We start from the raw sequence: 15,341 nt of genomic DNA on the forward strand, positions 1-15,341 counted from the left end.
TCGCCACCTTCCCATTGTCTCCTCAAAATAGCCCCCTGATCTCTGCAATTACCCCCTGACTCGCCCTCCATCTCACTCAATTCTCCCCCATCATCCTCGAGTCAACCCCATCACCACTGACCCGTCCTCCCATCTCGTCCAACTGACCCCATCTCCCCTGACTGCCCCCCCCCATTCTCCACAAAGTCAAGCTGCACCTTCCCCTGAATCAACCCCCTGTCTCTCGTCAGTCATGAGATGTTGAGCGATGTATGTGGGAGCTACATTAGACCTCCTGCCCTGCCGTGCAGTTCAGTGTTGAATAAAAAGCTGTGCAGATGCCACATTTGAAGCGGCCATTTCAACCGAAATGGAAAAAGTGTCCATTTTCCAGAAAGCAGGAATTCGCATTGAAGTCTCCAATTTCCACAGCAGAGTGGAAGTGATTTGATAGGTCCTGTGATAAACCCTTCCCACCACACTAGCAGAGGCATCCTGTGATAATTGATGTAATTTCATCACGGTTTGGGTTCAGGAAGTGTAGTTAATTCCCCCGCGTCTATTACGGTTCAAGATATGTTGTGCAAAACAAATTTCGTAAATACGATCCATAAGGAGCGCCTTGAGTCAGGCAGGAGTATTTTGGAATAAAGTTTTGACATGGAATGTTTGATCTGAATTAGCTTCAGAGATGTGGTCACACCCAAGGTACAGGAAGGTAGATGGGTGACTGCCAGATGGGGTAGGCAGACAGTGAAGGGGTCCCCTATGGCTGTCGCCCTATCGAACAAGTATGCCGTTTTGGATACTGATGATGGGGAAGGTCCACCAGGGGACAGCAGCAGCAGTGGCCAGAGCGAAGGCGACTAGCCCTGCTGCACAGACGGGGGTACAAAGTGTAGAAAAACAATAGTGGTAGGGGATTCAATAGTCAGGGGCACAGGTAGGCGCTTCTGTGGCCACAAAAAGGACTCGAGGATGGTAGTTTGCTTCCCTGGTGCCAAGGTCCTGGATGTATCTGAGCGGGTACAAAACATCCTAAAACAGGAGGGAAGTCAGACAGAGGTCGTTGTCCACATTGGTATGGATGACATTGGCAGAAAGAGTAGCGAGCTCCTGCAACGGCAATTTAGGGAGTTAGGTAGAAGATTAAAAAGCAGGACCTCGAGGGTAGTAATCTCAGGATTACTCCCCGTGCCACGTACTAGCAAGGCTAGCAACAGGGATATAGTGCAGTTGAATACGTGGCTAAAGAACTGGTGCGGGAGGGAGGGCTTCAGTTTTTTGGATCACTGGGATGTCTTCCAGGGAAGGTGGACCCTGTACAAGAAGGACGGGTTACACCTGGACTGGAGGGGCACCAATATCCTGGCTGGGAGGTTTCCTAGTATGGTTCGGGTGGGTTTAAACTAATATGGCAAGGGGGGGGGGGGGGGGGGTTGGTGGGAATCAGAACAGTAAGCCAGCAAGTGTAGAGACTGGGGATGAGCATGGTACCAGGGCCAGGCTGGCTAAGAGGAAGGGTAGGCTGGGGAAGGTCAAACTCGGACTGGAGGTCTGGAGTGTATCTGCTTCAATGCACGGAGTATAACTGGTAAGGCAGATGAACTGAAAGCCTTGATTCACACACGGAACTTGGATGTGGTTGCTGCAATGGAGACTTGGTTAAAAAAGGGACAGGACTGGCAGCTAAATATTACAGGCTATAGGTGTTTTGGATGAGACCGGGAGGAAGGTAAAAGATGTGGGGAGTTGCAATACTGGTTAGGGAACATATTCCAGCTGTACAGAGGGAGGACACCATGGAAAAATCAAGTAATCAAGTGGGTAGAGCTCAGAAACAGGAAGGGGGCAGGCACTATGATGAGGGTGTGCTACAGGCCTCCCAACAGCCCACAGGATGTTAAGGAACAGATATGTAAGTAGATTCTGGATAGATTTAGGAAGAATAGAGTTGTTGTAGTGGGAGACTTTAATTTTCCTCATATTGACTGGACATCCCTCAGGGCTAGGGGTCTGAATGGTGAGGAATTTGTTAAGTGTGTCCAAGAAGGTATTTTGGAACAATATATGGATAGTCCAACTAGAGCGGGGGCTATATTGGGCCTAGTACTAGGGTACAAGCCTGGCTAGGTCATCAACGTTGTAGTGGGAGAACATGCGGCGAAGAGTGACCACAATTCCGTAAGCTTTCGGAGACTCATGGAACAGGACGAGTGTTGTCCTCGGGTAAGGTGTTAAATTGGGGGAAGGCTAACTACAACCAGATTAGGCAGGGATTTGGAGGCTGTCATTTGGGAGAGGCTGTTTGAGGGTAAATCCACATTTGGCATGTGGGAGTCTTTTCAGGAGGAGTTGATGGGAGTGCAAGACAGGCATCTGCCGGTAAAACTGAAGGACAGGAATGGCAGGATTTGGGAACCATGGATGACCAGGGAAATTGAGAATCTTGTCAAAAAGAAAAAAGATGCATATGTGAGGTACAGGTAACTAAAAACAGATAAAGCACTTGATGGATACAAGGAAAGTAGAAAAGAGCTCAAGCAGGGAGTTCGGAGGGCAAACGGGGTCCTTGGCAGAGAGGATTAAGGAGAATCCCAAGGCATTTTATGTGTATATTAGGAACAAGAGGGTAGCTCGAGAAAGAGTTGGTCCACTCAAGGACAAAGGAGGGAAATTAAGTATAGAACCAGAGGAAGTAGGTGAGGTCCTTAATGAATATTTTGCATCGGTATTCACAAATGAGAAGGACACATTGATTGGTGGTGTTAGAGGATGTGTAAACACTTTAGAACAGGTCGTTATTACGAGGGAGGAAGTATTCGGTGTGTTAAAAAGCATTAAGATAGACAAATCCCCAGGGCCAGATGGCATCTATCCCAGATTGATGAGGGAGGAAAGAGATGAAATCGCTGGGTCTCTGACCGAAACCTTTGTGTCCTCATTGGCCACATGTGAGAATCTCAGAGGATTGGAGGATAGCCAATGTTGTACCATTATTTAAGAAGGGTTGCAAGGATAATCCGGGTAATTCTAGGCCAGTGATCTTGACGTCCGTGATAGTGAAATTGTTGGAAAAGATTCTCAGGGCGAGGGATTGTCCGACACCCCGCCGGGTCGGAGAATCATCGGGGGGGCGGCGTGAATCCCACCCCGCCGCTCCGGCACCGGCTGCCGAATTTTCCGGCGCTGTTTTTTGGGTGGGGGCGGGGATCGCGCCGGTCGGGGCCGTTGGCAGCGGCCTCCCCAGCAATTCTCCAGGCCACGATGGGCCGAGCGGCCACCCGTTTTCAGCCAGTCCTGCCGGCGTGGATTAGACAAGGTCCATACCGGCGAGACCTGGCTTTGAGGGCGGCTTGCAGAGTCCTTTGAGGGGGGGGGGCTGCGGGGGGGGGGGGGGGATCTGAGGGCCAGCCTGTGCCGTGGGGGCACTCTTGGTGGTAAAGAAAGTATATGACATACTTGCCTTCATCGGACGGGGTATCGAGTATAAAAGCTCGAAAATTAAGTTACAGTTATATAGAACGTTGGTCAGGCCACATTTGGAATACTGTGTCCAATTCTGGTCACCGCACTACCAGAAGGACGGGGAGGCTTTGGAGAGAGTACAGAAAAGATTTACCGGGGTGTTGCCTGGTATGGAGGGTTTTAGCTATGTGAGGAGAGATTGAATAAACTGGGATTGTTCTCCCGAGAGAGACGGAGGCTGACGGGCGACCTGATAGAAGTTTATGAAATTATTAGGGGTATAGATAGGGTGAACAGCTCGAGGCTTTTTCCCAGGGCGGAAATGACAATTACAAGGGGGTACAGGTTCAAGGTGAGGGGGGGAAAGGTTCAGTAGAGATGTGAGGGGGAAGTTTTTACACAGAGGGTGGTGGCCTGGAATGTATTGCCAAGTGAGGTGGTTGAGGCAGATACGTTAGTGACCTTTAAGACTTCTCTGGATAGGCACATGAACAGACCGGGTATAGAAGGATACAGGCGGTTGGTCTAGATAGGACACGTGATAGGGCAGGCTTGGAGGGCCGAAGGGCCTGTTCCTGTGCTGTATTGTTCTTTGTTCTCTGTTTGTTGAATTCTTTAATCTTTAACATCAGATGCGGAAAACATGTTCTCAAGCAATGCCCCAATTCACATCACAGCCGGGGGACAGATTGCAGGTAAGATCTTTGAGCTTTTTGAAATGAGCTAGTCTGTCGACATAGCTCCGTGCTGATAGGGTGAAAGGGCTCCCAGTATATCCAATCAGTGCAATAGAAGCTCGGGCTCGTTGCTCAGCTGACAGGTGGGTCACGGTGAGGCCATTTCGCACAAAGGATGAAAACTAATTTCACCCTCAGTGATTGAAAAAAACTTCACGGCTTTTTAAAAATTCAAATTGTGAAACAGGATTTTCTGTCATAATTCTCCTTCTAATTTTATAGTGAGGCCCCCAGTGGGTAAGCTGAGCTTGACCTGAGCAAGCAGCCTGATAATAAGCATCTCTCTGTCACCGTGAACCATCGACACCCATAGGTTAAGATTCCCTTCTAAAGCCAAGTAAAGAATGAGGAGAAATCCTGTTGGTGCTGCTGATTCTCGACAGGGTTTAATCCCTGTACTGGCTCTGGTAGTTTATGGAGAGCTGCCTCTTGGCTTTGCTCATGTTTAATGTGAGGTTGAGCCCCTCATGCTATATTACCACTTGCCTCTCTCTAACATGGAGAGATGCCTGTGGACCATAATTACCTGAGATTTTAATAACCGATTCACAGCGATGAATATCATGATACTGGATTACCTCCTACTCGATTGAAGTAATGAAGTCTCATTTCTGTCACTGTGGCTTGAAAGCCAGCGATAAATGAGTTGCCCAGTGTCTGTACGCCTGGCACAGGGTCAGGTTCGTGTGAGATTGGTGCAGTTAAAGCTAATCGCTACTTCCTAACGCCGGCCTACTCTTCCTGAAGACCACGAGTCCTCCAACTGTACCAAAAGCTGGAAAAGACATTGAGATCAGTGTAAATCATGGCTAACGTGGCAGCTGGCTGAGGAGAGGGATTCCAGACAACCACTGCACCAGCAGAGTTAACCTGAGGTCACTGATGTAATTGATCCCGGATTGGGGTCAAGAACCATGGTTAATTCCCCAGTATCTGTTCCGGTTCAAGATAAGTCGTGCAAAACACTTTTGTAAATACGATCCATAAGGAGCACATAGATTCAGGCGGGAATATTTTGAATTGCAGTGTTGACATGTGTAAGGTTTGATCTAAATTCTTTAATCTTTAATATCAGATGCAGCAAACATGTTCAATGCCCCAATTCACATCACAGCCAGGGGACAGATTGCAGGTAAGATCATTGAGCTTTTTGAAATGAGCTAGTCTGTTGACATTGCTCCGTGCTGATAGTGTGAAAGGGCTCCCAGTAAAGAACGGGCTCCCAGTAAAGAACAATCAGAGCAATAGAAGCTCGGGCTCGTTGCTCAGCTGACAGGTGGGTCACGGTGAGGCCATTTCACACAAAGGATGAAAACTAATTTCACCCTCAGTGATTGAAAAAAACTTCACGGCTTTTTAAAAATTCAAAATGTGAAACAGGATTTCCTGTAATAATTCTCCTAATTTTATAGTGCGCCCCCAGTGGGTAAGCTGAGCTTGACCTGAGCAAGCAGCCTGATAATAAGCATCTCACTGTCACCGTGAACCATCTACACCCATCGGTTGAGATTCCCTCCTGCAGCCAAATAAAGGACGGCATATTAGCACAGCGGTTAGCACTGTTGCTTCACAGCTCCAGAGTCCGAGATTCGATTCCCAGCTTGGGTCTGTTCGGAGTCTGCACATTCTCTCCGTGTCTGCACGGGTTCCTCTGGGTGCTCCGGTTTCCTCCCTGATGCACGATCAATAACTCCCAAAGCGGGATTGTAGGACAATTGAAGACTTTATTGAATTAGATGTTTCCCCCCAGCAGCGCAGGTACAGAATGCAGCAGCTAGGGAAACACAGACTCTTATACTCCGTCTTACTGGGCGGAACAGCAGGCAGGCTTCACCAATGATCTTACAGTATCAGGTACCTCCAACACCAATGACCTTACAGCATCAGGTACCTCCAACCTAGGTACCGTAATACTCCTAATACCGACTACCACACTCCCACAGTCCAAAGATGTGCAGGTTAGGTGGATTGGCGATGATAAATTGCCCTCAGTATACAAAAAAATGTTAGGTGAGGTTACTGGGTTACGGGGATGGGGTGGAGATGTAGGCTTAACTAGGGTGCTCTTTCCAAGGGCCAATACCGACTCAATGGGCCGAATGGCCTCCTTATACACTGTCAATTTCATGATTCTCTGAGGAGAAATGCTATTGGTGCTGCTGATTCGCTACAGGGTTCAACCCCTGTACTGGCTCTGGTAGTTTATGGAGAGCTGCCTCTTTGCCTTCCCCATGTTGAATGTGAGGTTGAGCCCCTCATGCTATATTACCACTTGCCTCTCTCTAACATGGAGAGATGCCTGTGGACCATAATTACCTGGGAACCCAGGATGTTGATGGTGTTTCAGCCCTGGTAACGATATTGAACGTCACCGGAACATGATTTGTTTTCTCTTGTTGGAGATGCTCATTGGCTGAGAGCTGTGTCGTTTTAATGTAACCTGCTGCTCATCAGCCAGAGTGTGAACGTTGTCAGCAGCTGTACCCACTGGGCTGGATGCTGCGCGCTGAGCTCAGGCACGCTCCTGACCCGTACTGTAAGGCTGCACTATTACATTGAACCATGGGGGAATCAGGTCAAAACCGGAATGAAGTCATTGTAAGGGGCTGTCTCATGCTGATTCTCTCAGCAGTGGTCAGAATTCTGTGGCTTGTGATTGACTCAGAGTTTGGTTCCTTTTCAACAGTTTATGACATTTAAATGAGCAAAGCAACCCCCATTCCCTCCTCTGGAGGACGTGAATCACAATAATATTGCCTCGAATTATGCTTTATGTGTGGCAGACATTGCTCGGTTGCACCAGTACAAGGTGCCGGCCATTGGCTTCCGGGTCATACACTTAACCACATAAAGGGAGATTTTAATAACCGATTCACAGCGATGAATATTATGATACTGCATTACCTCCTACTCGATTGAAGTAATGAAGTCTAATTTCTGTCACTGTGGCTTGAAAGCCAGCGATAAATGAGTTGCCCAGTGGCTGTACGCCTGGCACAGGGTCAGGTTCGTGTGAGATTGGCGCAATTAAAGCTAATCGCTACTTCCTAACGCCGGCCTACTCTTCCTGAAGACCACGAGTCCTCCAACTGTACCAAAAGCTGGAAAAGACATTGAGATCAGAGTAAATCATGGCTAACGTGGCAGCTAGCTGAGGAGAGGGATTCCAGACAACCACTGCACCACCAGAGTTAACCTGAGGTCACTGATGTAATTGATCCCGGATTGGGGTCAAGAACCATGGTTAATTCCCCAGTATCTGTTCCGGTTCAAGATAAGTCGTGCAAAACACATTTGTAAATACGATCCATAAGGAGCACATAGATTCAGGCGGGAATATTTTGAATTGCAGTGTTGACATGTGTAAGGTTTGATCTAAATTCTTTAATCTTTAATATCAGAGGCAGAAAACATGTTCAATGCCCCAATTCACATCACAGCCAGGGGACAGTGTGCAGGTAAGATCATTGAGCTTTTTGAAATGAGTTAGTCTGTTGACATTGCTCCGTGCTGATAGTGTGAAAGGGCTCCCAGTAAAGAACATGAGAGATCTTGTTCCCATGGCCCTTGGTAACCGAGCCAAGGATTAGAATCATAGGAACATAAAAACTAGGAGCAGTATTAGGCCATTCGGCCCTATGAGCCTGCTCCGCCCTTCAATATGATCATGGCCGATCCTCTCTCTCTCCTCCCCAATGAATGTAGGAATCTCAGCTCCACATTTTGTTACAGGGATTTGATGCAGTCAGGATCAAAAGTCTGGGTTAATATGTGTGCGACTGCTGCAGTCATATTTTTAAAGTCCTGATTCACAAGACCAGCAGACAGAGGCGCAATCAAAACATCGTAAAAGTAAGATGATGGGCGGAATTCAACCAAAAACCTTCGATGTGTTCTTTTGGGTGGGTTTGGTGGGGTGTTTCCCACCAGCTTTTTGGGTGATATCCGACCGGTATTCACCCACACAGAGTCCCATTGTGGGTGGGCCCAATAGGGTGTTTCCCGACACTAGGCCCTGCTGTCGATCGGAACTCTGTTATTTTTTTCAGGTCTCGGTGGGGAAGGTCGCTCTGATGCTGATTTACCTTAATTTTCTGCACTGAGGAGCTCCATAACTTTAACCGGTGCCCCGATCTCTCGAGCCCCCAATGTGACCCCAGAACCCCACAAGGTCCAACTTATCTGTTGCGGGGTCCTCGAGACCCCTCACATCATAAAGGCTTGCTCCCCCCGGGCACGATCACCGATATGGGAAAGGTACCATATTGGCACCTTGATGCTGCCATCTAGATGCCAGCCAGGCACTGCCAGGATACACAGGTGTCACTGCAGGGTGCCAGTGCCAAGGTGCCCAACTAGCATCAGCAGTGCCGGGGCGCCATCCAGCCCAGAGGCCAACCACCTGGGGGCCTCTGATCACCTGGGAGACCCGTCTGCATGCTCGGTTGCCATGCTCCCAGCGGGAGCAAGTGATGGAGGATTGATCTTGCGGGGCGGCGGAGGAAAAGAGTGCCTCCTTTAGAGACGCCAGCCCGCCAAACGGTGGGCACCGATCGCGGGCCAGACCCCTACTGAGCGCCCCCCTGGTGCTTGATCCTCGCCCCCCCCCACCATAGGCCGCATACGCAGCGTTCGTGCGCTGTTCACGCCGGCAGCGACCAGGTGTCGTTGGCGCCGGCGTCAACACGTCAGATTGGGCAGGCCGCTCAGCCCATCCGGGCCGGAGAATCGCCGCTCGCCCGCTACAAACAGCGCGCAGCGATTCTCTGTGCGGCCTGTCGTGAAACGCGGCACGCTGTTTTGGGGGGGGGGGGAGATCGCGTGCGGGTGCCAGGGCGGCATGGCGGGAATCGCCCGGCACTCCCGCGATTCTCCCACCCGGCGTGGGGGTCGGAGAATTGTGCCCATAGAATCATACATCACAGAAAAGACCCTTTGGCCCATCACATCTGCACAGTCAAAACCAACCACCTAACCACTCTAATCCCCATTTCCCAGCCCATAGGCTTGTAGGCCCTGCGATTGTAAGTGCCAATGTAAATACTTCTTCAATGTTATGAGGTTCTCTGCCTCCAGTATCCTTTCAGGCACCAAACTCCCACCACATTCTGGGGAAAAAAGTTTTTCCCCACATCCCTACTGAACCTCCTCCCCCGTTATCTTAAATCTATGCCCGCAGGCTCATTACCCATCCACCAAGGCGAAACATTTTTTCTTGGCTACTCTATCTATGTCCCCATAATTCTGCACATCTCAATCATGTCCATCCTCAGTCTCCTCTGCTTCAAGGAAAACAATCCAAGTCGATCCAATCTAATGGATTGGGGGAGAGAAGATGTTAACAAAATAAGGCAGGGTCTGGCCAAGGTCGACTGGAAAGAGTTACACATGGGGAAACGTACAGAAGAGCAGTGGGGGGTGTTCAAAGATGAAATGGGGAGGGTGCAGTCCAAATATGTTCCCTTGAGGGTAATAGGAAGGTGTAACAAACCCAGAGAACGATGGACGGCCAGAGATATTCAGGATACAATGAGAAGGAAAAGAGAGGCTTTTAACAAGTCTCAGGGGAACACGTCTGCAGAGGCATTCGTGGAGAAAATTCAGGATGGTTTAAGAAGTCAATGAGGAGAGCAAAGAGGGGATGTGGGAAAGCTCTGGCTGGGAAAAGTAGGGAAAATCACAAGATATTCTCCAAGTATATCAATGGGAAGAGGATAACCAGGGAGAGATTAGGGCCCATTAAGGACCAAGGGTGAAATCTATGGGTGGAGCCATAGGACATTGGGAGGGTGTTGAATGAATATTTCACATCTGTCTTCATCCAAGAGAATGAAAAGGTAGTTTTGGAACTTGGGGAGAGATTGTGAGGTTCTTGAGCAAATTGTCACAGGGAGTGGGTAATGGCAGGCTTAAAAATTGACAAATCTCCAGGTCCGGATGAATTGTGTCCGTCTGCTGTGGGAGGCGAGGGTGGAAATTGCCCAAATTTTTAATTTCTCTCTGGCCAGAGGATTGGAGAACAGCTAATGTGGTCCCACTATTTAAGAAAGGTTATTATGGGGGGGGGGGGGGGGGGGGGGGGGGGGGGGGGGGGAGCAGCACGGTAGCACTGTGGTTAGCAAAATTGCTTCACGCTCCAGGGTCCCAGGTTCGATTCCCGGCTTGGGTCACTGTCTGCGAGGAGTCTGCACGTCCTCCCCTTGTTTGCATGGGTTTCCTCCGGGTGCTCCGGTTTCCTCCCACAGTCCAAAGATGTGCAGGTTAGGTGGACTGGCCATGCTAAATTGCCCTTAGTGTCCAAAACCTCTGAAGGCCCAAATACACCACATCCACTGGTTCTCCCTTATCTATTCTACTAGTTACATGCTCAAAAATCTCCAGTAAGTTTGGTCAGCCTGATTTGTCTTTCACAAACACATGCTGGTTTTGTTCAATCCCATTGATGCTTTCCAGATGTTCTGTTATCATGTGTTATAATAGACTCTAGCATCTTCCCCACGACTGATGTCAGGTTAAATGGTCTGAAATTCTCCCTTTCTTCTCTCTCCCTCCGTTTTTCAATAGTGTGGTTACATTTTGCCACTCTCCAGTCCAGAGGAACTGTCCCAGAGTCTATGGGCGGAATTCTCCGCTTCCGGGAAAAATCCCGAGTTTCACGATGGCCTCGGAGGCCGCTCCTCGCCCGCCTATTCTCCCCTCCTGGTGGGGCTAGGAGCGGCGCTCCGTAACTCTCGGCCACGGGGGCGTCACGCCAAGAATGAAGCGGCCGGCGCGCCTAATGACGTCAGCCGCGCATGCGCAGGTTGCCCGGCTCCAACCCGCGCATGCGCGGCTGACGTCATGATGCTGACGGCACGAACCCACGCATGCGCGGTGGCCGTCTTTCCCCTCAGCCGCCCCGCAGGACATGGCTGCTTGATCTTGTGGGGTGGCGGAGGGGAAATAGTGCGTCCGATTCGGACGCCGGCCCGACGATCGTTGGGCACCGATCGCGGGGCACCGATCGCGGGTCTGTCCCCTCCCGAGCACAGTCATAGAACATAGAACATAGAACATAGAACGATACAGCGCAGTACAGGCCCTTCGGCCCTCGATGTTGCACCGACATGGAAAAAAAAAAACTAAAGGCCATCTAACCTACACTATGCCCTTATCATCCATATGCTTATCCAATAAATTTTTAAATGCCCTCAATGTTGGCGAGTTCACTACTGTTGCAGGTAAGGCATTCCACGGCCTCACCACTCTTTGCGTAAAAAACCCACCTCTGACCTCTGTCCTATATCTATTACCCCTCAATTTAAGGCTATGTCCCCTCGTGCTAGCCACCTCCATCCGCGGGAGAAGGCTCTCGCTGTCCACCCTATCTAACCCTCTGATCATTTTGTATGCCTCTATTAAGTCACCTCTTAACCTTCTTCTCTCTAACGAAAACAACCTCAAGTCCATCAGCCTTTCCTCATAAGATTTTCCCTCCATACCAGGCAACATCCTGGTAAATCTCCTCTGCACCCGTTCCAAAGCTTCCACGTCCTTCCTATAATGAGGCGACCAGAACTGTACGCAATACTCCAAATGCGGCCGTACCAGAGTTTGGTACAGCTGCATCATGACCTCATGGCTCCGGAACTCAATCCCTCTACCAATAAAGGCCAACACACCATAGGCCTTCTTCACAACCCTATCAACCTGGGTGGCAACTTTCAGGGATCTATGTACATGGACACCGAGATCCCTCTGCTCATCTACACTACCAAGAATTTTACCATTAGCCAAATATTCCGCATTCCTGTTATTCTTTCCAAAGTGAATCACCTCACACTTCTCCACATTAAACTCCATTTGCCACCTCTCAGCCCAGCTCTGCAGCTTATCTATGTCCCTCTGTAACCTGCAACATCCTTCCGCACTGTCTACAACTCCACCGACTTTAGTGTCGTCTGCAAATTTACTCACCCATCCTTCTGCGCCCTCCTCTAGGTCATTTATAAAAATGACAAACAGCAACGGCCCCAGAACAGATCCTTGTGGTACGCCACTCGTAACTGAACTCCATTCTGAACATTTCCCATCAACTACCACGCTCTGTCTTCTTTCAACTAGCCAATTTCTGATCCACATCTCTAAATCACCCTCAATCCCCAGCCTCCGTATTTTCTGCAATAGCCGACCGTGGGGAACCTTATCAAACGCTTTACTGAAATCCATATACACCACATCAACTGCTCTACCCTCGTCTACCTGTTCAGTCACCTTCTCAAAGAACTCGATAAGGTTTGTGAGGCATGACCTACCCTTCACAAAACCATGCTGACTATTCCTAATCATATTATTCCTATCTAGATGATTATAAATCGTATCTTTTATAACCCTCTCCAAGACTTTACCCACCACAGACGTTAGGCTCACCGGCCTATAGTTACCGGGGTTATCTCTACTCCCCTTCTTGAACAAAGGGACCACATTTGCTATCCTCCAGTCCTCTGGCACTATTCCTGTAGCCAATGATGACCTAAAAATCAAAGCCAAAGGCTCAGCAATCTCTTCCCTGGCTTCCCAGAGAATCCTAGGATAAATACCATCCGGCCCCGGGGACTTATCTATTTTCACCTTGTCCAGAATTGCCAACACTTCTTCCCTACGCACCTCAATGCCATCTATTCTAATAGCCTGGGTCTCAGCATTCTCCTCCACAATATTATCTTTTTCTTGAGTGAATACTGACGAAAAGTATTCATTTAGTATCTCGCTTATCTCCTCAGCCTCCACACACAACTTCCCACCACTGTCCTTGACTGGCCCTACTCTTACCCTAGTCATTCTTTTATTCCTGACATACCTATAGAAAGCTTTTGGGTTTTCCTTGATCCTACCTGCCAAAGACTTCTCATGTCCCCTCCTTGCTCGTCTCAGCTCTCTCTTTAGATCCTTCCTCGCTTCCTTGTAACTATCAAGCGCCCCAACTGAAACTTCACGCCTCATCTTCACATAGGCCTCCTTCTTCCTCTTAACAAGAGATTCCACTTCTTTGGTAAACCACGGTTCCCTCGCTCGACCCCTTCCTCCCTGCCTGACTGGTACGTACTTATCAAGAACATGCAATAGCTGTTCCTTGAACAAGCTCCACATATCCAGTGTGCCCAACCCTTGCAGCCTACTTCTCCAACCAACACATCCTAAGTCATGTCTAATGGCATCATAATTGCCCTTCCCCCAGCTATAACTCTTGCTCTGCGGGGTATACTTATCCCTTTCCATCACTAACGTAAAGGTCACCGAATTGTGGTCACTGTCTCCAAAGTGTTCACCTACCTCCAGATCTAACACCTGGCCTGGTTCATTACCCAAAACCAAATCCAAAGTGGCCTCACCTCTTGTTGGCCTGTCAACATATTGTGTCAGAAAACCCTCCTGCACACATTGTACAAAGAACGACCCATCCAAGTCGTGGTGCTCTTTCCTTTGTAGGCCACCTACAAACCCCAAACGGGCTTCTCACTCCCGTTTCACGACGGCAGCGGCCAGGTGAGCTTGCCGCCATCGTGAAACGGCCGCGAACGGCAGGCCGCTCGGCCCATCCGGGGCGGAGAATCGCCGTTCGCCGTGAAAAACGGCAAGCGGCGATTCTTCCGAGCGGGGGTGGGGTTGGGGGGGGAAGAATCGCGGGGGGCGCCAGGGGGGCATGAAATTTGTTGGGGGGCCCTCCCGCTATTCTCCCACCCGGCCTGGGGAGCGGAGAATTGCGCCCTATAGAATTTTGAAAGATAACCACCAATGTATCCAATATTTCCAGGGCTGCTTCCTTTCTTACTCTGGGATGTAGATTATCAGGCCTGGTGATGTTTCAGCCTTTAACCCCATTGATCTCCCCAGCACCATTTTCTTAATAATGCTGATTTCCTTCAATTCCGCCCTCTAACTGGGCCCTTAGTTTTCAAACATATCTCGGAGGTTATTTGCGCCCTTTTCTGTGAAGGCAGGGGCTATTTAGCAAAGGGCTAAATCTCTGGCTCTGAAAGCAGACCAAGGCAGGCCAGCAGCACGGTTCGATTCCCGTACCAGCCTCCCCGAACAGGCGCCGGAATGTGGTGACTAGGGGCTTTTCACAGTAACTTCAGTTGAAGCCTACTCGTGACAATAAGCGATTTTCATTTCATTTTCATTTCAAACTACGTGTTCTAATATTCTAAAATGCTCCCAATCCTCAAGCTTGCTGCTTTTTCTGGAAATTTTATATATCTCCTTTTTGGATTTAATATTATCCCTAATTTATTTTGAAAGCGATGGCTGAACCACCTTTCCTCTTCTATTGGGGTGCCAGACAGAAATGAGTAATTGTTATAATTCATTCACACATTCTTTAAATATGATGTGGAGATGCCGGCGTTGGACTGGGGTGAGCACAGTAAGAGGTCTGACAACACCAGGTTAAAGTCCGACAGGTTTGTTTCAAACACTAGCTTTTGGAGCACTGCTCCTTCCTCAGGTGACTATGAACCATTATCTACCCATGGTCCAGCCCTTTAGTAAGGTTCCCAAATCTATCTTTGTCAATTTGCATCTCACATCTTCATAGTTCCTCTTATTTCGATTATCGACCCTAGTTTTAGATTCAACTACTTCACTCTCCATCTTTCTGAAGAATTCTATCACATCAGAGCATGAAAAAAGATTAGCAAGGAAAGTTAAAGAAAATTCAAATGTGTTTCGCCAACATATTAATGATTAAAGGTTAGTTCAGGAAAAGATGGGGTCTATCAGAGATGAAGAGGGGAACTTGTGTGTAGATGCAGAGGCTGTGGGAAAGGTTTTAAGTGAATATGTTTAGCGAGGGTTCTCCAACCCCCCCCCCCCCTCCCCCCCCCCCGGGCCGGGTCGGAGAATCCCGGGGGGGTGGCGTGAATCCTGCCCTGCCCCCCCCCCCCCGACGCCGGCTGCCGTATTCTGTGGCGCCGTTGCGGGTGCGAGGTTCACACAACGCCGGTAGGGGGCCGTTGGAAGAGGCCCCCCCCCCCCGGCAATTCTCCGGGCCCCGATGGGCTGAGCAGCCGCCCGTTTTTGGCCAGTCCGCCGCCGTGAATCACTCAGCTCACGTACCAGCGGGACTATCAGCTGGGGCGGTCCTCGGGGGGGGGGTGGGGGGGAGCATGGGGGGAT

The 15,341-nt window shown here is 49.4% G+C and overlaps 1 protein-coding gene across 7 annotated transcripts in view; it reads left to right on the top strand.

Moving 5' to 3' along the window:
* The window catches only part of LOC119966628, a 292,892-nt gene that overhangs the window by 40,881 nt on the left and 236,670 nt on the right, over positions 1–15,341 (top strand). For 5 of the 7 annotated variants that reach the window (XM_038798634.1, XM_038798636.1, XM_038798639.1 and 2 more), the window contains exons 4-6: positions 4,080–4,142; positions 5,260–5,316; positions 7,586–7,642. In XM_038798634.1, the coding sequence (XP_038654562.1) occupies positions 4,080–4,142; positions 5,260–5,316; positions 7,586–7,642 (177 nt within the window). The remainder of the gene's footprint in view (positions 1–4,079; positions 4,143–5,259; positions 5,317–7,585; positions 7,643–15,341) is intronic. The other 2 variants (XM_038798641.1, XM_038798640.1) reach the window with 2 other exon arrangements.

The sequence above is a fragment of the Scyliorhinus canicula genome, chromosome 5 (assembly GCF_902713615.1).
Source record: "Scyliorhinus canicula chromosome 5, sScyCan1.1, whole genome shotgun sequence".
NCBI lineage: Eukaryota > Metazoa > Chordata > Chondrichthyes > Carcharhiniformes > Scyliorhinidae > Scyliorhinus > Scyliorhinus canicula.